Genomic DNA, 23338 nt, shown 5'->3' on the forward strand with positions numbered 1-23338 from the left:
CATGACAGGTACAGAATGGATTTGACTGAGGTTTGTTTGTTACTGATGCTGCCTCGCTGTGGCAGGAAATGGCAGCAAATTTGAAAACATTAAGTTATTATTATTGTTGCTACCGTTATTATTATTATTATTATTATTATTATTATTATTATTATTATTATTATATGGAAAAAGGTGAGAACAATGGAAGTAAGGGGAGTGGGGGAGGAATGGGATGTATTTAGGGAATCAGTGATGGATTGCGCAAGAGATGCTTGTGGCATGAGAAGAGTGGGAGGTGGGTTGATTAGAAAGGGTAGTGAGTGGTGGGATGAAGAAGTAAGAGTATTAGTGAAAGAGAAGAGAGAGGCATTTGGACGATTTTTGCAGGGAAAAAATGCAATTGAGTGGGAGATGTATAAAAGAAAGAGACAAGAGGTCAAGAGAAAGGTGCAAGAGGTGAAAAAAAGGGCAAATGAGAGTTGGGGTGAGAGAGTATCATTAAATTTTAGGGAGAATAAAAAGATGTTCTGGAAGGAGGTAAATAAAGTGCGTAAGACAAGGGAGCAAATGGGAACTTCAGTGAAGGGCGCAAATGGGGAGGTGATAACAAGTAGTGGTGATGTGAGAAGGAGATGGAGTGAGTATTTCGAAGGTTTGTTGAATGTGTTTGATGATAGAGTGGCAGATATAGGGTGTTTTGGTCGAGGTGGTGTGCAAAGTGAGAGGGTTAGGGAAAATGATTTGGTAAACAGAGAAGAGGTAGTGAAAACTTTGCGGAAGATGAAAGCCGGCAAGGCAGCAGGTTTGGATGGTATTGCAGTGGAATTTATTAAAAAAGGGGGTGACTGTATTGTTGACTGGTTGGTGAGGTTATTTAATGTATGTATGACTCATGGTGAGGTGCCTGAGGATTGGCGGAATGCGTGCATAGTGCCATTTTACAAAGGCAAAGGGGATAAGAGTGAGTGCTTAAATTACAGAGGTATAAGTTTGTTGAGTATTCCTGGTAAATTATATGGGAGGGTATTGATTGAGAGGGTGAAAGCATGTACAGAGCATCAGATTGGGGAAGAGCAGTGTGGTTTCAGAAGTGGTAGAGGATGTGTGGATCAGGTGTTTGCTTTGAAGAATGTATGTGAGAAATACTTAGAAAAGCAAATGGATTTGTATGTAGCATTTATGGATCTGGAGAAGGCATATGATAGAGTTGATAGAGATGCTCTGTGGAAGGTATTAAGAATATATGGTGTGGGAGGAAAGTTGTTAGAAGCAGTGAAAAGTTTTTATCGAGGATGTAAGGCATGTGTACGTGTAGGAAGAGAGGAAAGTGATTGGTTCTCAGTGAATGTAGGTTTGCGGCAGGGGTGTGTGATTGTCTCCATGGTTGTTTAATTTGTTTATGGATGGGGTTGTTAGGGAGGTAAATGCAAGAGTTTTGGAAAGAGGGGCAAGTATGCAGTCTGTTGGGGATGAGAGAGCTTGGGAAGTGAGTCAGTTGTTGTTTGCTGATGACACAGCGCTGGTGGCTGATTCATGTGAGAAACTGCAGAAGCTGGTGACTGAGTTTGGTAAAGTGTGTGGAAGAAGAAAGTTAAGAGTAAATGTGAATAAGAGCAAGGTTATTAGGTACAGTAGGGTTGAGGGTCAAGTCAATTGAGAGGTGAGTTTGAATGGAGAAAAACTGGAGGAAGTGAAGTGTTTTAGATATCTGGGAGTGGATCTGGCAGCGGATGGAACCATGGAAGCGGAAGTGGATCATAGGGTGGGGGAGGGGGCGAAAATTCTGGGGGCCTTGAAGAATGTGTGGAAGTCGAGAACATTATCTCGGAAAGCACATTTACTCTTAACTTTCTTCTTTCACACACTTTACCAAACTCAGTCACCAACTTCTGCAGTTTCTCACATGAATCAGACACCAGCACTGTATCATCAGCGAACAGCAACTGACTCACTTCCCAAGCTCTCTCATCCCCAACAGACTTCATACTTGCCCCTCTTTACAAAACTCTAGCATTCACCTCCCTAACAACCCCATCCATAAACAAATTAAACAACCATGGAGACATCACACACCCCTGCCGCAAACCTACATTCACTGAGAACCAATCACTTTCCTCTCTTCCTACACGTACACATGCCTTACATCCTCGATAAAAACTTTTCACTGCTTCTAACAACTTGCCTCCCACACCATATATTCTTAATACCTTCCACAGAGCATCTCTATCAACTCTATCATATGCCTTCTCCAGATCCATAAATGCTACATACAAATCCATTTGCTTTTCTAAGTATTTCTCACATACATTCTTCAAAGCAAACACCTGATCCACACATCCTCTACCACTTCTGAAACCACACTGCTCTTCCCCAATCTGATGCTCTGTACATGCCTTCACCCTCTCAATCAATACCCTCCCATATAATTTACCAGGAATACTCAACAAACTTATACCTCTGTAATTTGAGCACTCACTCTTATCCCCTTTGCCTTTGTACAATGGCACTATGCACGCATTCCGCCAATCCTCAGGCACCTCACCATGAGTCATACATACATTAAATAACCTCACCAACCAGTCAACAATACAGTCACCCCCTTTTTTAATAAATTCCACTGCAATACCATCCAAACCCGCTGCCTTGCCGGCTTTCATCTTCCGCAAAGCTTTTACTACCTCTTCTCAGTTTACCAAATCATTTTCCCTAACCCTCTCACTTTGCACACCACCTCGACCAAAACACCCTATATCTGCCACTCTATCATCAAACACATTCAACAAACCTTCAAAATACTCACTCCATCTCCTTCTCACACCACCACTACTTGTTATCACCTCCCCATTTGTGCCCTTCACTGAAGTTCCCATTTGCTCCCTTGTCTTACGCACTTTCTTTACCTCCTTCCAGAACATCTTTTTATTCTCCCTAAAATTTAATGATACTCTCTTACCCCAACTCTCATTTGCCCTTTTTTTCACCTCTTGCACCTTTCTCTTGACCTCCTGTCTCTTTCTTTTATACGTCTCCCACTCAATTGCATTTTTTCCCTGCAAAAATCGTCCAAATACCTCTCTCTTCTCTTTCACTAATACTCTTACTTCTTCATCCCACCACTCACTACCCTTTCTAATCAACCCACCTCCCACTCTTCTCATGCCACAAGCATCTTTTGCGCAATCCATCACTGATTCCCTAAATACATCCCAGTCCTCCTCCACTCCCCTTACTTCTATTGTTCTCACCTTTTTCCATTCTGTACTCAGTCTCTCCTGGTACTTCCTCACACAAGTCTCCTTCCCAAGCTCACTTACTCTCACCACCCTCTTCACCCCAACATTCACTCTTCTTTTCTGAAAACCCATACAAATCTTCACCTTAGCCTCCACAAGATAATGATCAGACATCCCTCCAGTTGCACCTCTCAGCACATTAACATCCAAAAGTCTCTCTATATATTTATTTATTATTTATCTATTTTGCTTTGTCGCTGTCTCCCGCATTAGCGAGTTAGTGCAAGGAAACAGACAAAAGAATGGCCCAACCCACCCTCATACACATGCATATACATACACGTCCACCACGCAAGTATGCATACCCATACATCTCAATGTATACATATATATATATATATATATATATATATATATATATATATATATATATATATATATATATATATATACACATATATACACATGCACATAATTCATACTGTCTGCCTTTATTCATTCCCATCGTCACCCGCCACACATGAAATGACCACCCCCTCCCCCAAATGTGCACGAGGTAGCGCTAGAAAAAGACAACAAAGGCCACTTTCGTTCACATTCATTCTCTAGCTGTCATGTAATAATACACCGAAACACAGCTCCCTTTCCACATCCAGGCCCCACAGAACTTTCCATGGTTTACCCCAGACGCTTCACATGCCCTGGTTCAATCCATTGACAGCACGTCAACCCCAGTATACCACATCGTTCCAGTTCACTCTATTCCTGGCACGCCTTTCACCCTCCTGCATGTTCAGGCCCCGATCACTCAAAATCTTTTTCACTCCATCTTTCCACCTCCAATTTGGTCTCCCACTTCTCCTCATTCCCTCCACCTCTGACACATATATCCTCTTGGTCAATCTTTCCTCACTCATTCTCTCCATGTGACCAAACCATTTCAAAACACCCTCTTCTGCTCTCTCAACCACACTCTCTTTTTATTACCACACATCTCTCTTACCCTATTATTACTTACTTGATCAAACCACCTCACACCACATATTGTCCTCAAACTTCTCATTTCCAGCACAGCTACCCTCTTCTGCACAACTCTATCCATAGTCCATGCCTTGCAACCATATAACATTGTCGGAACTACTATTCCTTCAAACATACCCATTTTTGCTTTCTGAGGTAATGTTCTTGACTTCCACACATTCTTCAATGCTCCAGAACTTTCACCCCCTCCCCCACCCTATGATTCACTTCCGCTTCCATGGTTCCATCCGCTGCCAAATCCACTCCCAGATATCTAAAACACTTCACTTCCTCCAATTTTTCTCCATTCAAACTTACCTCCCAATTAACTTGTCCCTCAACCCTACTGTACCTAATAACCTTGCTCTTATTCACATTTACTCTCAGCTTTCTTCTTTCACACATTTTAACAAACTCAGTCACCAGCTTCTGCAGTTTCTCACACGTATCAGCCATCAGCGCTGTATCATCAGCAAACAACAACTGACTCACTTCCCAAACTCTCTCATCCACAATAGACTGCATACTTGCCCCTCTTTCCAAAACTCTTGCATTCACCTCCCTAACAACCCCATCCATAAACAAATTAAACAACCATGGAGACATCACACACCCCTGCCGCAAACCTACATTCACTGAGAACCAATCACTTTCTTCTCTTCCTACACGTACACAGCTGTACATCCTTGGTAAAAACTTTTCACTGCTTCTAACAGCTTGCCTCCCACACCATATATTCTTAATACCTTCCACTGAGCATCTCTATCAACTCTATCATATGCCTTCTCCAGATCCATAAATGCTACATACAAATCCACTTGTTTTCCAAGTAATTCTCACATACATTCTTCAAAGCAAACACCTGATCCACACATCCTCTACCACTTCTGAAACCACACTGCTCTTCCCCAATCTGATGCTCTGTACATGCCTTCACCTCTCAATCAATACCCTCCCATATAATTTACCAGGAATACTCAACAAACTTATACCTCTGTAATTTAAGCACTCACTCTTATCCCCTTTGCCTTTGTACAATGGCACTATGCAAGCATTCCGCCAGTCCTCAGGCACCTCACCATGAGTCATACATACATTAAATATCCTTACCAACCAGTCTGCAATACAGTCACCCCCTTTTTTAATAAATTCCACTGCAATACCATCCAAACCCGCTGCCTTGCCGGCTTTCATCTTCCGCAAAGCTTTTACTACCTCTTCTCAGTTTACCAAATCATTTTCCCTAACCCTCTCACTTTGCACACCACCTCGACCAAAACACCCTATATCTGCCACTCTTATCATCAAACACATTCAACAAACCTTCAAAATACTCACTCCATCTTCTCACATCACCACTACTTGTTATCACCTCCCCATTTGCCCTCTTCACTGAAGTTCCCATTTGATCCCTTGTCTTACGCACTTTATTTACCTCCTTCCAAAACATCTTTTCATTCTCCCTAAAAATCAATGATACTCCAACACCCCAACTCTCATTTGCCCTCTTCTTCACCTCTTGCACCTTTCTCTTGACCTCCTGCCTCTTTCTTTTATACATCTTGCAGTCATTTGCATTATTTCCCTGCAAGAGTCGTCCAAATGCCTCTCTCTTCTCTTTTACTAATAATCTTGCTTCTTCATCCCACCACTCACTACCCTTTCTAATCTGCCCACCTCCCACGCTTCTCATGCCACAAGCATCTCTTGCACAAGCCATCACAACTTCCCTAAATACATCCCATTCCTCCCCAACTCCCCTTACCTCCTTTGTTCTCACCTTTGTCCATTGTGTACTAATTCTCTCATAGTACTTTCTCACACAAGTCTCCTATTATCATTTATATATTTATTTATTTATTTTGATTTGTCGCTGTCTCCCGCGCCTGCGAGGTAGCGCAAGGAAACAGACGAAAGAAATGGCCCAACCCTCCCCTACACACATGCACACAGACACACGTCCACACACGCAAACATACACACCACACATCCCAATGTACACACATGTATACACACACAGACACACACATATACATACATGCACAGAATTCACACTGTCTGCCCCTACTCACCCCCATCGCCTCCCCGCCACACACGGAATAACATCCCGCTCCCCCCTCATGTGCGCGAGGCAGCACCAGGAAAAGACAGCAAAGGCCCCATTCGTTCACACTCAGTCTCCAGATATCATGCAATAATGCCCAAAACCACAGCTCCCTTTCCACATCCAGGCCCCACACAACTTTCCATGGTTTACTCCAGACGCTTCACATGCCCTGATTCAATCCATTGACAGCATGTCGACCCTGGTATACCACATCGATCCAATTCACTCTATTCCTTGCCCGCCTTTCACCCTCCTGCAGGTTCAGGCCCCGATCACTCAAAGTCTTTTTCACTCCATCTTTCCACCTCCAATTTGGTCTCCCACTTCTCCTCGTTCCCTCCACCTCCCACACATATATCCTCTTGGTCAATCTTTCCTCACTCATTCTCTCCATGTGACCAAACCATTTCAAAACACCCTCTTCTGCTTTCTCAACCACGCTCTTTTTATTTCCACACATCTCTCTTACCCTTAGATTACTTGCTCTATCAAACCACCTCACACCACATATTGTCCTCAAACATCTCATTTCCAGCACATCCACCCTCGTCCGCACAACTCTATCCATAGCCCACGCCTCGCAACCATACAACATTGTTGGAACCACTATTCCTTCAAACATACCCATTTTTGCTTTCCGAGATAATGTTCTCGACTTCCACACATTCTTCAAGGCTCCCAGGATTTTCGCTCCCTCCCCCACCCTATGATTTACTTCCGCCTCCATGGTTCCATCCGCTGCCAGATCCACTCCCAAATATCTAAAACACTTTACTTCCTCCAGTTTTTCTCCATTCAAACTTACCTCCCAATTGACTTGACCCTCAACCCTACTGTACCTAATAACCTTGCTCTTATTCACATTTACTCTTAACTTTCTTCTTTCACACACTTTACCAAACTCAGTCACCAGCTTCTGCTGTTTCTCACATGAATCAGCCACCAGCACTGTATCATCAGCAAACAACAACTGACTCACTTCCCAAGCTCTCTCATCCCCAACAGACTGCATACTTGCCCCTCTTTCCAAAACTCTTGCATTCACCTCCCTAACAACCCCATCCATAAACAAATTAAACAACCATGGAGACATCACACACCCCTGCCGCAAACCTACATTCACTGAGAACCAATCACTTTCCTCTCTTCCTACACGTACACATGCCTTACATCCTCGATAAAAACTTTTCACTGCTTCTAACAACTTGCCTCCCACACCATATATTCTTAGTACCTTCCACAGAGCATCTCTATCAACTCTATCATATGCCTTCTCCAGATCCATAAATGCTACATACAAATCCATTTGCTTTTCTAAGTATTTCTCACATACATTCTTCAAAGCAAACACCTGATCCACACATCCTCTACCACTTCTGAAACCACACTGCTCTTCCCCAATCTGATGCTCTGTTCATGCCTTCACCCTCTCAATCAATACCCTCCCATATAATTTACCAGGAATACTCAACAAACTTATACCTCTGTAGTTTGAGCACTCACTCTTATCCCCTTTGCCTTTGTACAATGGCACTATGCAAGCATTCCGCCAATCCTCAGGCACCTCACCATGAATCATACATACATTAAATAACCTTACCAACCAGTCTGCAATACAGTCACCCCCTTTTTTAATAAATTCCACTGCAATACCATCCAAACCCGCTGCCTTGCCGGCTTTCATCTTCTGCAAAGCTTTTACTACCTCTTCTCTATTTACCAAGTCATTCTCACTAACCCTCTCACTTTGCGCACCACCTCGACCAAAACACCCAATATCTGCCACTCTATCATCAAACACATTCAACAAACCTTCAAAATACTCACTCCATCTCCTTCTCACATCACCACTACTTGTTATCATCTCCCCATTTGCCCCCTTCACTGAAGTTCCCATTTGCTCCCTTGTCTTACGCCCTTTATTTACCTCCTTCCAGAACATCTTTTTATCCTCCCTAAAATTTAATGATACTCTCTCACCCCAACTCTCATTTGCTCTCTCTTTCACCTCTTGCACCTTTCTCTTGACCTCCTGTCTCTTTCTTGTATACATCTCCCACTCATTTGCATTTTTTCCCTGCAAAAATCGTCCAAATGCCTCTCTCTTCTCTTTCACTAATAATCTTACTTCTTCATCCCACCACTCACTACCCTTTCTAACCAACCCACCTCCCACGCTTCTCATGCCACAAGCATCTTTTGCGCAAGACATCACTGCTTCCCTAAATACATCCCATTCCTCCCCCACTCCCCTTACCTCCTTTGTTCTCACCTTTTTCCATTCTGTACTCAATCTCTCCTGGTACTTCCTCACACAAGTCTCCTTCCCAAGCTCACTTACTCTCACCACCCTCTCCACCCCAACATTCTCTCTTCTCTTATTATTATTATTATTATTATTATTATTATTATTATTATTATTCTGTTTTCCCTTTTAGAAAGTTAGAATACAAGGAGGGGAGGGTTTCTAACCCCCTGCTCCCGTTCCCTTTAGTCGCCTTCTACGACACGTGAGGATTGCGTGGGAAGTATTCTTTCTCCCCTATTCCCAGGTATGTATATTTGCGTGTGTGGACGTGTATGTATATACATGTGTATGTGGGTGGGTTGGGCCATTCTTTCGTCTGTTTCCTTGCACTGCCTCGCTAACGCGGGAGACAATGACAAAGCAAAATGAAGTAGAAATACAATAGATAAATAATAAATGAATATTATTATTATTATTATTATTATTATTATTATTATTATTATTATTATTATTATTATTATTCACATTCAAACCTTCAAAATAAATGAATGTGTTTGATGATAGAGTGGCAGATATAGGGTGTTTTGGTCGAGGTGGTGTGCAAAGTGAGAGGGTTAGGGAAAATTATTTGGTAAACAGAGAAGAGGTAGTAAAAGCTTTGCTGAAGATGAAAGCCGGCAAGGCAGCGGGTTTGGATGGTATTGCAGTGGAATTTATTAAAAAAGGGGGTGACTGTATTGTTGACTGGTTGGTAAGGTTATTTAATGTATGTATGACTCATAGTGAGGTGCCTGAGGATTGGTGGAATGCGTGCATAGTGCCATTGTACAAAGGCAAAGGGGATAAGAGTGAGTGCTCAAATTACAGAGGTATAAGTTTGTTGAGTATTCCTGGTAAATTATATGGGAGGGTATTGATTGAGAGGGTGAAGGCATGTACAGAGCATCAGATTGGGGAAGAGCAGTGTGGTTTCAGAAGTGGTAGAGGATGTGTGGATCAGGTGTTTGCTTTGAAGAATGTATGTGAGAAGTACTTAGAAAAGCAAATGGATTTGTATGTAGCATTTATGGATCTGGGGAAGGCATATGATAGAGTTGATAGAGATGCTCTGTGGAAGGTATTAAGAATATATGGTGTGGGAGGCAAGCTGTTAGAAGCAGTGAAAAGTTTTTATCGAGGATGTAAGGCATGTGTACGTGTAGGAAGAGAGGAAAGTGATTGGTTCTCAGTGAATGTAGGTTTGCGGCAGGGGTGTGTGATGTCTCCATGGTTGTTTAATTTGTTTATGGATGGGGTTGTTAGGGAGGTGAATGCAAGAGTTTTGGAAAGAGGGGCAAGTATGAAGTCTGTTGGGGATGAGAGAGCTTGGAAAGTGAGTCAGTTGTTGTTCGCTGATGATACAGCGCTGGTGGCTGATTCATGTGAGAAACTGCAGAAGCTGGTGACTGAGTTTGGTAAAGTGTGTGAAAGAAGAAAGTTAAGAGTAAATGTGAATAAGAGCAAGGTTATTAGGTACAGTAGGGTTGAGGGTCAAGTCAGTTGGGAGGTGAGTTTGAATGGAGAAAAACTGGAGGAAGTGAAGTGTTTTAGATGTCTGGGAGTGGATCTGGCAGCGGATGGAACCATGGAAGCGGAAGTGGATCATAGGGTGGGGGAGGGGGCGAAAATTCTGGGAGCCTTGAAGAATGTGTGGAAGTCGAGAACATTATCTCGGAAAGCAAAAATGGGTATGTTTGAAGGAATAGTGGTTCCAACAATGTTGTATGGTTGCGAGGCGTGGGCTATGGATAGAGTTGTGCGCAGGAGGATGGATGTGCTGGAAATGAGATGTTTGAGGACAATGTGTGGTGTGAGGTGGTTTGATCGAGTAAGTAACGTAAGGGTAAGAGAGATGTGTGGAAATAAAAAGAGCATGGTTGAGAGAGCAGAAGAGGGTGTTTTGAAATGGTTTGGGCACATGGAGAGAATGAGTGAGGAAAGATTGACCAAGAGGATATATGTGTCGGAGGTGGAGGGAACGAGGAGAAGAGGGAGACCAAATTGGAGGTGGAAAGATGGAGTGAAAAAGATTTTGTGTGATCGGGGCCTGAACATGCAGGAGGATGAAAGGAGGGCAAGGAATAGAGTGAATTGGAGCGATGTGGTATACCGGGGTTGACGTGCTGTCAGTGGATTGAATCAGGGCATGTGAAGCGTCTGGGGTAAACCATGGAAAGCTGTGTAGGTATGTATATTTGCGTGTCTGGACGTATGTATATACATGTGTATGGGGGTGGGTTGGGCCATTTCTTTCGTCTGTTTCCTTGCGCTACCTCGCAAATGCAGGAGACAGCGACAAAGCAAAAAAAAAAAAAATTATTATTATTATTATTATTATTACTGTTATTATTGATATTGTACTGTTGTCAGAGTTATTGATATTAATTTTTTTTTCTATTATTATACTTAATCGCTGTTTCCCACATTAGAGAGGTAGTGCCAGGAAACAGACGAAGAATGGTTGATCCACTTATATACACATATATACTTAAACACCCATACATGCACACATACATACATATAATTATCAACATATGCATACACAAACACAGACATATACATATATACACATGTACATATTCATACTTGCATGCCTTCATCCATTTCTGTCTAAATTATAGATTTGTTATGTGTACATTATTGATGTTATCAGTATAAAGATCATTATTTTCTTAATAGGGTTATTGATATAACATCTTTAGTCTTGTAAGTATTATAGCTCTTGTAGTTAAACTGCATTAACTATGATTTTTCAGTTGCATGCTAGGGTTATTTTTAACCTGTCACCTCATATTGAAATACTTTTATGTATTTCCAGGTAAATCCAATTATTGTGTGTGGGGACAGCAACAAGCATTTATCATGTTCAAAGTTCATTATGTGAGAATACTTCCTTTTCTTCATCAGGCTGTATGCATCACCAGCCCAGATTGCTAAGGGGGAGATTGTGAACCTCTCTAGCCTACACTGCCAGAACCAGAGCATCTTCCTTGTAGTAGACACTACCGTCCCACTCCCAAGGGCAGGCGGGTCAGTCCTTACATTGACACTCCTGCAGGATAGTCTTTTAAACCATAATTTTCATGACAGCATGTTAGGGAGCTGCCATTACCCGTACTTATATTTAGTAAGGTTGCAAATACTGATAGTAATAACTGAATATGTTGTCAGTACAAGTAGCAATACATGGTAGGTATAGGAGTCATAGAATCGAAAATTAATTATCTAATAACAATGGAAGAAATGAATGTATTGGTAAACTTTCATACTGATTTTATATTATGTAGATTGATGAATTTTTGAAGGAATCTAAAGTACATTACTCATTATGAACAATTTTAAGTTTAAAAAATCTTTTAAAGGCAGTACAAAATATACAGTGTAAATAGTTGTAAGATTTTACATATCTTTTTCTTAATAAAATGATTAGTGCATTAAAAATTTTACAAATTCAACAGAATCAGAGTGTACTCGGAAGGTATTCCAGCACAAATATTGCCACATGATATAGTCACCAGTATTGAGAATAGTACTTCACTGTTTTGTCAGCACTGATACTGATACTGATACTTAAATGGAGCTAGAATCTGTGATAGCAATATTTGAGTGTTTTATTCTTATGAACATCAACACTGATTTGATACCTGATATGGTTGGAAATTTAATAGTATTACTTACTATATTTAACATTGTTGATGGTAATACTTGTTAGGTTCAGTATTGATGTTTATACATAATAGGGTTTTCAGCTGTGTAAAACCATTGCTTAGTAAGGCTGTAGACGCTTAAAGTTTTACCACTTCTGCTAGTAATATTTGATGGGTTGTCAGAGCTGATGCTGTTGTTTAGTATAGATGCCTTTATCAATAACAATAGCCAGTAAGATTTTCAATGCCAGCAGATATACTTGATAGACTTGGCAGCTTTGATAGTGATATTTGATTAAGTTTTAGCATTATATGCATCAACAGGATGGTGTTGTAGAAATTCTCAATGGGTTTAGCATAATTGATGGTAACCCTTGATAAGATTACTGGCTTCTGTCTAATACTTGAAAAGGGTTTCAAACACTCAGGAGTAGGGATAAGGTGGACTCCTTTGAAATAAGAAGTTTTCTGATGAGGCTGTACTCTGTTTCATCGAGTGATGTTGTTACAGCTATCCTAAAGGTAACTTTTCTCATGTATATAATGCCATTCTATAAAGGCAAGGTAAAGAAAAGTGAATACTTGAATTACAGATTATAAGGCTGTTCTGTATGCATGGCAAATTGTATGGGAGATTGATGGCATGTTTAAAACATCAGACTGGGTCAGAGATAAGTGGCTTCAGGAGTGCTAAAGGTAATGTAGGACCAAGTGTTTGATATGAAGAATTTGTGTAAGTTAAGTGTTTTAAAGAAAAAATAATGTAGACGACGTTCCCTGCCAAAATGTGCAAGTTTAGCTTGAAGTTACAGACATAAAGTTATTAGTCTTCAGGCTAAGTGAGATCTTGCAAGACTGGTACAGTAAAATGAAACTGGAGAAGCTATAAGATATAACATTAGAAATAACAAGGTGTTATATAAGAATGATAATTACTACCACTCTAGATAGATATAATAAACTCTTCTCTACTTTGGGCCAATATATGCAGATTTTTCACATTACTGGTAATAAAAAGATCACAAAAAATATTACATGGTATGCTACCCAGTTTTACATTTTGCAACTCCTTGCATTACATGGTATGCTACCCAGTTTTACATTTTGCAGCTCCTTGCCAGCAAAGATGGATGAAGTGGCAAAATTGAAAGTTGGCAAGGAAAACATCAATAAGAACAAGAAACAAAATAATAAGGAGGAGAAACATAATGAGGTGAAGCAGGAGGGTGGAAATGATGTGGACATGGACAGCATAGGCCCCGTAAGATGACTGGCTTGCTTGTTTTTGGTCATGTTATATAAGAATTGTAAAACTGTGTTGTGCTTAGGGCCAGCTTTACCTGTTGGCATTCTGAACTTAAACATATGACTTCATACTTGGAAAGGCCTAAAATGTATGATTTTTGACACTTGTTTGGAAATTTTAAATATTTCAAAGATTCAGGGATGAAATTCTCTAGTAAACTCTTCTTTGATGTTTATATATTTCCCACTTTAACATTTGAAACAATAGGCAATTATTACAAAACATCTTGACATAGACATTTATCAGATTTTTTCTGGCTTGGGCTTGATTGAAGGTGGTTTGCCATTCCATTAGTTTAGCAATAACTATCAACATTACTTTTTCTAGAGAGCTGTCAACAAAATACTGTTAATACACACTTTTGATTCTTTCCTATGAATAAGTTTTGAGATAGTTTCCATTTCATCAGTCTAACAAGTAGCATTGGTACATAACTGTGTTCTGTAATTTTACTTTGGAAGATTCCACATCTAGGCCTTCAACCCCATCTCTTCCCACTGAACCCATGCCCTCTCTTTTATTTCCCATGTTCTGGGCCTTTCAGATACTTAGTTCCAGGTGAACAAGGCATTTGGCCCAGATGACGTAAACAAGGCATTTGGCCCAGATGACGTACCTCCTCAAATTCTTTTTTTTTCATCTCAGAACCCAAATTTTGCCATATTCTTGTGAGAATGCCTTGGTGCACCCAATCAAAAAGAAAGACCATTTTGACCCTACTGTTGCTCATATTTCTGCTAAGTTAATTCTTCAAAACTCTCTTTACCTCCTACTTTTTCACTCTTAGAACCCCTTTTCCTTTTTTCTAATCACCGGTATGAATGGTACAAAGTCTGCCATTGATCATCTGTATGTGACTCTTTCTTGTCAAGTGCTAAACATGTATCCTTTCTTATTTTGGACCTTTGCAATATTATGGAATGGGGGGGGGGGTCCAGATTTCCTGTTTTCTATTCTGAAATGAAGAAAATACATGTAAAATTAATGTAAAGATGAATGGCCATGGTATAGCAATGAGTTATAACCATAGATCTCCCAAGGTGTGATGGAGGAATGTGTGCTTATTCAAATTTTATTTTATTTTTTTTTATTTTGCTTTGTCGCTGTCTCTTGCGTTAGCGAGGTAGTGGCAGTAAACAGATGAAAGAATGGCCCAACCCGCCCACATACACATGTATATACATACACGTCCACACACGCAAATATGCATACCTGTACATCTCAATGTACACATATATATACACACACAGACATATACATATATACACATGTACATAATTCATACTGTCTGCCTTTATTTGTTCCCATCGCCACCCTGCCACACATGGAATAACAACCCCCTCCCCCCTCATGTGTGCGAGGTAGCGCTAGGAAGACACCAAAGGCCCCATTCGTTCACACTCAGTCTCTAGCTGTCATGTAATAATGCACCGAAACCACAGCTCCCTTTCCACATCCAGGCCCCACACACTTTCCATGGTTTACCTCAGACGCTTCACATGCCCTGGTTCAATCCATTGACAGCACGTCGACCCCGGTATACCACATCGTTCTAATTCACTCTGTTCCTTGCACGCCTTTCACCCTCCTGCATGTTCAGGCCCCGATTACTCAAAATCTTTTTCACTCCATCTTTCCACATCCAATTTGGTCTCCCACTTCTCCTCGTTCCCTCCGCCTCTGACACATGTATCCTCCTGGTCAATCTTTCCCTACTCATTCTCTCCATGTGACCAAACCATTTCAAAACACCCTCTTCTGCTCTCTCAACCACACTCTTTTTATTTCCACACATCTCTCTCACCCTTACTTTACTTACTCGATCAAACCACCTCGCACCACATATTATCCTCAAACATCTCATTTCCAGCACATCTACCCTCGTCCGCACAACTCTATCCATAGCCGATGCCTCGCAACCATACAACATTGTTGGAACCACTATTCCTTCAAACATACCAATTTTTGCTTTCCGAGATAATGTTCTCGACTTCCAAACATTCTTCAAGGCTCCCGAGATTTTCGCCCCCTCCCCCACCCTATGATCCACTTCCGCTTCCATGGTTCCATCCGCTGCCAGATCCACTCCCAGATATCTAAAACACTTTACCTCCTCCAGCCTTTCTCCATTGAAACTTACCTCCCAAGTGACTTGACCCTCAACCCTACTGTACCTAATAACCTTGCTCTTATTCACATTTACTCTTAACTTTCTTCTTTCACACACTTTACCAAACTCAGTCACCAGCTTCTCAACTTTCTTACATGAATCAGCCACCAGCGCTGTATCATCAGCGAACAACAACTGACTCACTTCCCAAGCTCTCTCATCCACAACAGACTTCATACTTGCCCCTCTTTCCAAAACTCTTGCATTCACCTCCCTAACAACCCCATCCATAAACAAATTAAACAACCAAGGAGACATCACACACCCCTGCCGCAGACCTACATTCACTGAGAACCAATCACTTTCCTCTCTTCCCTACATGTACACATGCCTTACATCCTCGATAAAAACTTTTCACTGCTTCTAACAACTTGCCTCCCACACCATAAATTCTTAAAACCTTCCACAGAGCATCTCTATCAACTCTATCATATGCCTTCTCCAGATCCATAAATGCTACATACAAATCCATTTGTTTTTCTAAGTATTTCTCACATACATTCTTCAAAGCAAACACCTGATCCACACATCCTCTACCACTTCTGAAACCACACTTCTCTTCCCCAATCTGATGCTCTGTACACGCCTTCACCCTCTCAATCAATACCCTACCATACAATTTACCAGGAATACTCAACAGACTTATACCTCTGTGATTTGAGCACTCACTCTTATCCCCTTTGCCTTTGTACAATGGCACTATGCAAGCATTCTGCCAATCCTCAGGCACCTCACCATGAATCATACATACATTAAATAACCTTACCAACCAGTCAACAATACAGTCACCCCATTTTTTTAATAAATTCCACTGCAATACCATCCAAACCTGCTGCTTTACCAGCTTTCATCTTCCATAAAGCTTTTACTACTTCTTCTCTATTTACCAAATCATTCTCCCTAACCCTCTCACTTTGCACACCACCTTGACCAAAACACCCTATATTTGCCACTCTATCATCAAACACATTCAACAAACCTTCAAAATACTCACTCCATCACCTTCTCACATCACCACTACTTGTTATCACCTCCCCATTAGCCCTCTTCACTGAAGTTCCCATTTGCTCCCTTGTCTTACGCACTTTATTTACCTCCTTCCAAAACATCTTTTTATTTACCCTGAAATTAAATGATACTCTCTCACCCCAACTCTCATTTGCCCTCTTTTTCACCTCTTGCACCTTTCTCTTGACCTCCTGCCTCTTTCTTTTATACCTCTCCCACTCATTTGCACCCTTTCCCTGCAAAAATTGTTCAAATGCCTCTCTCTTCTCTTTCACTAATAATCTTACTTCTTCATTCCATCACTCACTACCTTTTCTAATCAACCCACCTCCCATGCTTCTCATACCACAAGCATCTTTTGCGCAAGCCATCACTGATTCCCTAAATACATCCCATTCCTCCCCCACTCCCCTTACCTCCTTTGTTCTCACCTTTTTCCATTCTGTACTCAGTCTCTCCTGGTACCTCCTCACACAAGTCTCCTTCCCAAGCTCACTTACTCTCACCACTCTCTTCACCCCAACCTTCTTTCTTCTTTTCTGAAAACCTCTACCAATCTCCACCTTCGCCTCCACAAGATAATGATCAGACATCCCTCCAGTTGCACCTCTCAGCACATTAACATCCAAAAGTCTCTCTTTCGCGCGTCTATCAGTTAACACGTAATCCAATAACGCTCTCTGGCCATCTCTCTTACTTACATGCGTATACTTATGTATATCTCGCTTTTTAAACCAGGTATTCCCAATCACCAGTCCTTTTTCAGCACATAAATCTACAAGCTCTTCACCATTTCCATTTACAACACTGAACACTCCATGTATACCAATTATTCCCTCAACTGCCACATTACTCTCCTTTGCATTCAAATCACCCATCACTATAACCCGGTCTTGTGCATCAAAACCACTAACACACTCATTCAGCTGCTCCCAAAACACTTGCCTCTCATGATCTTTCTTCTCATGCCCAGGTGCATATGCACCAATAATCACCCATCTCTCTCCATCCACTTTCAGTTTTACCCATATCAATCTAGAATTTACTTTCTTACGCTCTATCACATACTCCCACAACTCCTGATTCAGGAGTAGTGCTACTCCTTCCCTTGCTCTTGTCCTCTCACTAACCCCTGACTTTACTCCCAAGACATTCCCAAACCACTCTTCCCCTTTACCCTTTAGCTTCATTTCACTCAGAGCCAAAACATCCAGGTTCCTTTCCTCAAACATACTACCTATCTCTCCTTTTTTCTCATCTTGGTTACATCCACACACATTTAGACACCCCAATCTGAGCCTTCGAGGAGGATGAGCATTCCTCACGTGACTCCTTCTTCTGTTTCCCATTTTAGAAAGTTAAAATACAAGGAGGGGAGGGTTTCTGGCCCCCCGCTCCCGTCCCCTTTAGTCGCCTTCTACGACACGTGAGGAATGCTTGGGAAGTATTCTTTCTCCCCTATCCCCAGGGATAAAATTCAAATTTTGTTTCCCATTATAAAGTTAAACATATGTATGCAGAGATAATGGATGTGAGCAAATGTGAGCTGTCATACTTTGGCAGGTTCCTGACTAATGAAAAATAATGAAATGTTGTATTAAGACTATTTTCTTTTTTGCAGTGGTAAAAAGAATGAGATGATTCAGTTGCACCGTATCTTATAGACTGATTCATTGTTCTTGAGCATTGGTATCTTCGTCTTATTCTTTGCAGGTGCCTGACTGGCTGAAAGAAGAATTGGCTGAAGCAGATGATATATGGCCAGCAGGGAAGAAAGAAGACAAGAAGTCACCTGCACACAAGAAATCACCACCTAGGAAAGACTCCAAACAACCTGGTAAAAACAACAGATTTAACAGTTACAACAACAACAGACAGGGTAGAGTGACAGCCAAGCAGGATCTGCGTGAGTGTGGAACCATTAAGCCTCATAAGCTTTTCATGGCTGTGCATGTTGGCTCAATGTAGAATTTTCGTCATTTGCCATGATGTTTTTATCATCTAATCAAGGGGATAAACATTAGCGTGCAAATGTATGGTGGTTTGTTTGAGTGTATGTATGAAAAGGCTTTCTGCATGATGACATGCTTGCATAATAAAGTGTTTGCATGGAGAAATCCTTGTAGAATATCATAGGTGGACTGCTGTTGAAGTGAAGCAGCGCATTGTTATGACAAGACAAAAAGTCAAAGGTTAAAGCTCTAGGGTTTAACTATAATGAACAAAAATTTCATATTCACAGATCTTGTGATTATGGAACTGTTTTTGTACAACTAAGTGTGATGAAATTTACTGGTTATGTTTTTAGGTCAAAAGTCAAGGTTATTTACTGTTTGTGATACTTCTAATTCCCAAAACTTTTTATAGGAAAGCAGTAGAGCTCAAAGATGGTATGATTGGCCACCTGAAGGGTTTCTATTTTCAGTTTATATTTTAAGATGTTAGAGGGCAAGGTCTGTTATTTTTCTTTTCAAAGCTGTTACTCCAAAACCGCTAAAGGTACAACAATGAAACATGCATAAAATATAGCTAATCTCTCATAGATGTATTTTTCAGGAGCTATTTTACCCTCAAGGTGTCAAAGGTCTTTGACTTATACTGTTCCTTTTTTTCTTGTGCTCAGCCAGTCTCTGACATTATGAGGCATAGATTTGTGAAACTTTGCCCGAGCAGTGTTGGTCATTGTGTTCCCCTTAGGGATCTGTCTCTACTGTGTCACAGTGGCCCAGAGGTCATATACGAAGGTCACATGGTTTGCTGATACTTTAAATATTTGTCTTCAGAATCAAATTTCTTATGAAAGATTAAGTTTGTGGGGTGTTCTTGGATAGAAAGAACTCCCTATTGTTATCTAGGTTAGCATGCTGAACTTAAAGGTTTTAAGTTTTACTGTTATAATAGGAGCTTTATTTCTCTAACTGCTGAACACATACAGTATTGTATGGAAAAAAACATTTGACAGAGCATAATTGACTTTTCAATGATATGCCTTATTAGGATTTTACTCTCAAGAGGTTAGAGATCAAGGTCACTGGATCAATTATTATAGTGATGGAGTTCTTATAGTTGACAAGAAACACTTCCAGTGAACTTACTGCATTAAACTTGTGACGGAAGTGAATTAATAGCAATCTTGATTTCATCGCACATAGATTATTACAGTGCAGTTTTAGTACACATGGAGCACCTGTCGTGAATATAGTTCATTCATAGTGAAAATGATACTCATTGTGAAGATGTAGATTATGGGGCTCAGGAATGGATATGTTGCCACCCTACCCATATTCTTGACTGCTGTGACACTTTCCTAATAATATGGATTTGTTTTTCACCTCTATTCCATCCTGCTGTAAATACACAATCTTGCCCTCTGTTGCATCATCTGATCATACTCTCATAAATGTATCTATTCTAACAGCACCTCCTTCTCCAGCAGCCCCTTCTAATCATAAATACTGGACCTCAACTAAGCTGGATGGAATAACTTACATAACTTCTTTTCTGACTTTCCTTAGGTAAATTTCTGTCTCTTATGTGGTGAAGCTTCTGTCTCCACCAAATGCCTAGTAGAGGTTATTCTTGTGGGAATGGACGACCTCTTCATCCAATCCATGCTTCAACCGTTCCTGTTCTGAGGCCATTCAGGCAAGGGATTAGGAATATTGGGCTTGGAAAAACTCTCCTTCCTTTGGCTCCTGATAAGCTGTTATCACTGTCCTTCCTTTGGCTCCTGATAAGCTGTTATCACTGCCCATAATCACTTCAAGCACATCATCTGTAAGGTGAAGCATTCCTTTATTCAAAGGAAGTGCAATAGCCTCTCCTCGTCATCCTTTGATTGGTCTTTCTGATCTTTAGCTAAGGGCATCTTTAACAACTTCTATTGTTCTGTCTTCCCTGGTATTATAGCTGTCTCTCCCATAGACAAAGTAACTCTCTTTGGTTCCCATTTCTCCTCTAACTCCACCTTGGATGACTAGCATTCCTTCACCCCAGATGCTCCTCTTATTAATCCTATGCCTTTTCCTCCGATCTCTTTTCAGATTGTCTGAAAAGTGCATCTTTGTCTGGGCACAAACAAGGCATATGGTCCTGAAAGAGTGTGCCACTGAACTTGCACCTATGCTTGCTCTTGTGTCCATTTCTGTTTAAAAACCAAAGCTTTTCCTTTAAAAACCAAAACTTTTCCTTTTCCTTGGAAGCATACTCTTACCCCTCTAACTATCATCCTATTGCTTTGACATCTACCACTTCCAAAGTCTTTATATCCTTCCTCAACTCCCATATCCTTAAACACCTCGAAAATCACTGTCATCTCTCTGATCACCAATATGGTTTCTGTAAGGCGAGATCCACTTTTCATTTTCTTCTCTTACTAATGTCTGGTCATCATCCCCGAAGGATTTTAGAGAGACAAGTGTACTTACCTTTGACATACATAAGGCTTATGACAGGGTGTGGCATCGGGGTCTCATCTCTAAGCTCCCCTCTTTTGGCTTCCCTCCCTCACTTTGTTCCTTCATATCTAGCTTCCTTTCAAGCAGATCTATCTTTGAGGTTGTTGATGGATCAGCCTCCCCCTTTTCTCGATCAACAGCAGTGCCCTCAAGGATATGTCCTGTCTCCTACAGTTTATCTCCTTTTTTCAACAATTTTCTCTCCTCCACAAATAATCCAATGCTTTCATACACTGAAAAATCAACTCTGCATTTATCCATATCCTTCACTTCTGCTCCTTCTTTTCCCAATCTACATCTTGTCTTGACACAGCCTCCTCAATAAACACAGACTTGGACAGGATATCTGAGTGGGGTACACAAAATTTTGTTAAGTTTGGTGCCTCCAGTACCCAGTTTCTACCCATCTCTCTCTATTGAAACAACTCACAAATCTCGTCTCTCTGTAAACAGCTCTGTAATTCCACCCCTTGACTCACTGATCATACTTGGCATTACTGTTACATCCACTCTTTCTTGGAAACCCCACATGACAGGAATAGCTAAGTCGCTTCTAAAAACAAGGTGTACTGTTTAGATGTCGAAACTTCTCTTCTGAACAGTTGCTCCGTTTATACAAGGGATTGATTTAAACTTGTATGGAATACTGCTGTCACATTTTAGGTGGTTCTAGCTCTACATCTTTTCTTGACATCGTTAAGTCAAAAGTGATCCAACTTATGAACTGTCCCAGGCTAACTTTCACACTTGACCCCCCCCCCTTGCCCTATGCTGCAATGTTGGTTCACTTTCCCTTTTCTATAGGTATTACTGTAGTTTTGCCCATGAGAGCTGGGTGCTTATGTCCCCACACCACTAGCTAAACCACGCAATACTCAGCAAGCTGCTACATTGCATGATTATTGTGTGGCCATCAGCAACTCATGGATGGGCCGTTTTGATAACTGCTTCTTTCCCTATATTTCAAAGATCTGGAACTCTCTACCTTCTCATGTCTTTCCCAATAACTGTGACTTGGCACATTTCAAAAGACAGGATTTCACTTACTCAGAAATTGTAAATATTTTCCCTTGTCTTTTCTTTTTCCATTTCAAAATTCTCTGTATTTTGATTAATGTGGACTTTTGTCCGTGACTGGAACTTTCAACATAGAAAATAAAAATGAATAATAATGTGAAGGGGTGGAAATGTTGACACTATAGCACTTCAGAATAGTTATGTCACTTAAATACTATAATAGAAGGTGGTACTTGAGTAGCAGCATTAATATTTTACAGCACTTGGGTGGAATTGCCACCTTTCTATTTTATTACAGAATTTAAGTGACATGACTATTCTGAAGTACCATAGTGTCAACATTTCCACCCCTTAGCATTATGATGGCAACACAGTACAGTAGAGGCAGCTTAAACATTCCTTAGCCCCATAGTAGCAACAGTACCATTCTGAGGGACTACTGTGGCATTCATCTTGCTTCTTAGTATTACAGTTGTAGCATTATTGCAAATTACATACAATAGGGACACTACTCCCATACATTAGCACTATAATGGCAACACCTCATGTTTCTAGTACCAGATAATAGTGTTCTTAGTATAGGGGTAGACTTCATTCTACTGTGGCTGCTGCATCCTCTCTAAAGTGCTTCAGTGGAATACTTTTTTTCTTTTCATGTTATGTTGAATTGCAGTCACTAGCTAATAGTGATAATAAAACCACTGTGTTTAGAGAAAAGTAACATACCTACTTTGAATTACCCTTCACATACCATTCTAGTTCTTTTGGATTATGGTTTAAGATATTTTAACCAGCTTTTTTTTTTTTTTTTGCATCTGGTAAGGATGCCTACATCAAGATATAAGTGGGACTCAGAGCTTAACATTTTAATTCAAATACATAGAGTATAGGGAAGATGTTAGCATTGTAATTCAAATACATAAGAGTGTAGGGAAGATGTGTTTTTCTGTTATATGAGACCATTGTTGTTAGTTCCACTCAGTTTTGATCCACACTTACCTCAGGTTTCACTCCCATATCACCATCACTAATGCTATCACCATTACTTTAATTATTTTTATTGTATAATATTATTGTGTTATAATTATTATGTAAAACCAGGAC

The 23338-nt window shown here is 40.6% G+C and overlaps 1 protein-coding gene across 1 annotated transcript in view; it reads left to right on the forward strand.

The window, feature by feature from the left end:
• LOC139751339 (serine/threonine-protein kinase Nek8-like) overlaps positions 1 to 23338 on the forward strand; it is a 180171-nt gene that overhangs the window by 149127 nt on the left and 7706 nt on the right. Inside the window, 3 exon segments of the mRNA XM_071666693.1 lie at positions 11537 to 11659; positions 13387 to 13537; positions 18474 to 18597. Coding sequence (XP_071522794.1) covers positions 11537 to 11659; positions 13387 to 13537; positions 18474 to 18597 — 398 coding nt within the window.

The sequence above is a fragment of the Panulirus ornatus genome, chromosome 11 (genome assembly GCF_036320965.1).
Source record: "Panulirus ornatus isolate Po-2019 chromosome 11, ASM3632096v1, whole genome shotgun sequence".
Classification (NCBI taxonomy): Eukaryota; Metazoa; Arthropoda; class Malacostraca; order Decapoda; family Palinuridae; genus Panulirus; species Panulirus ornatus.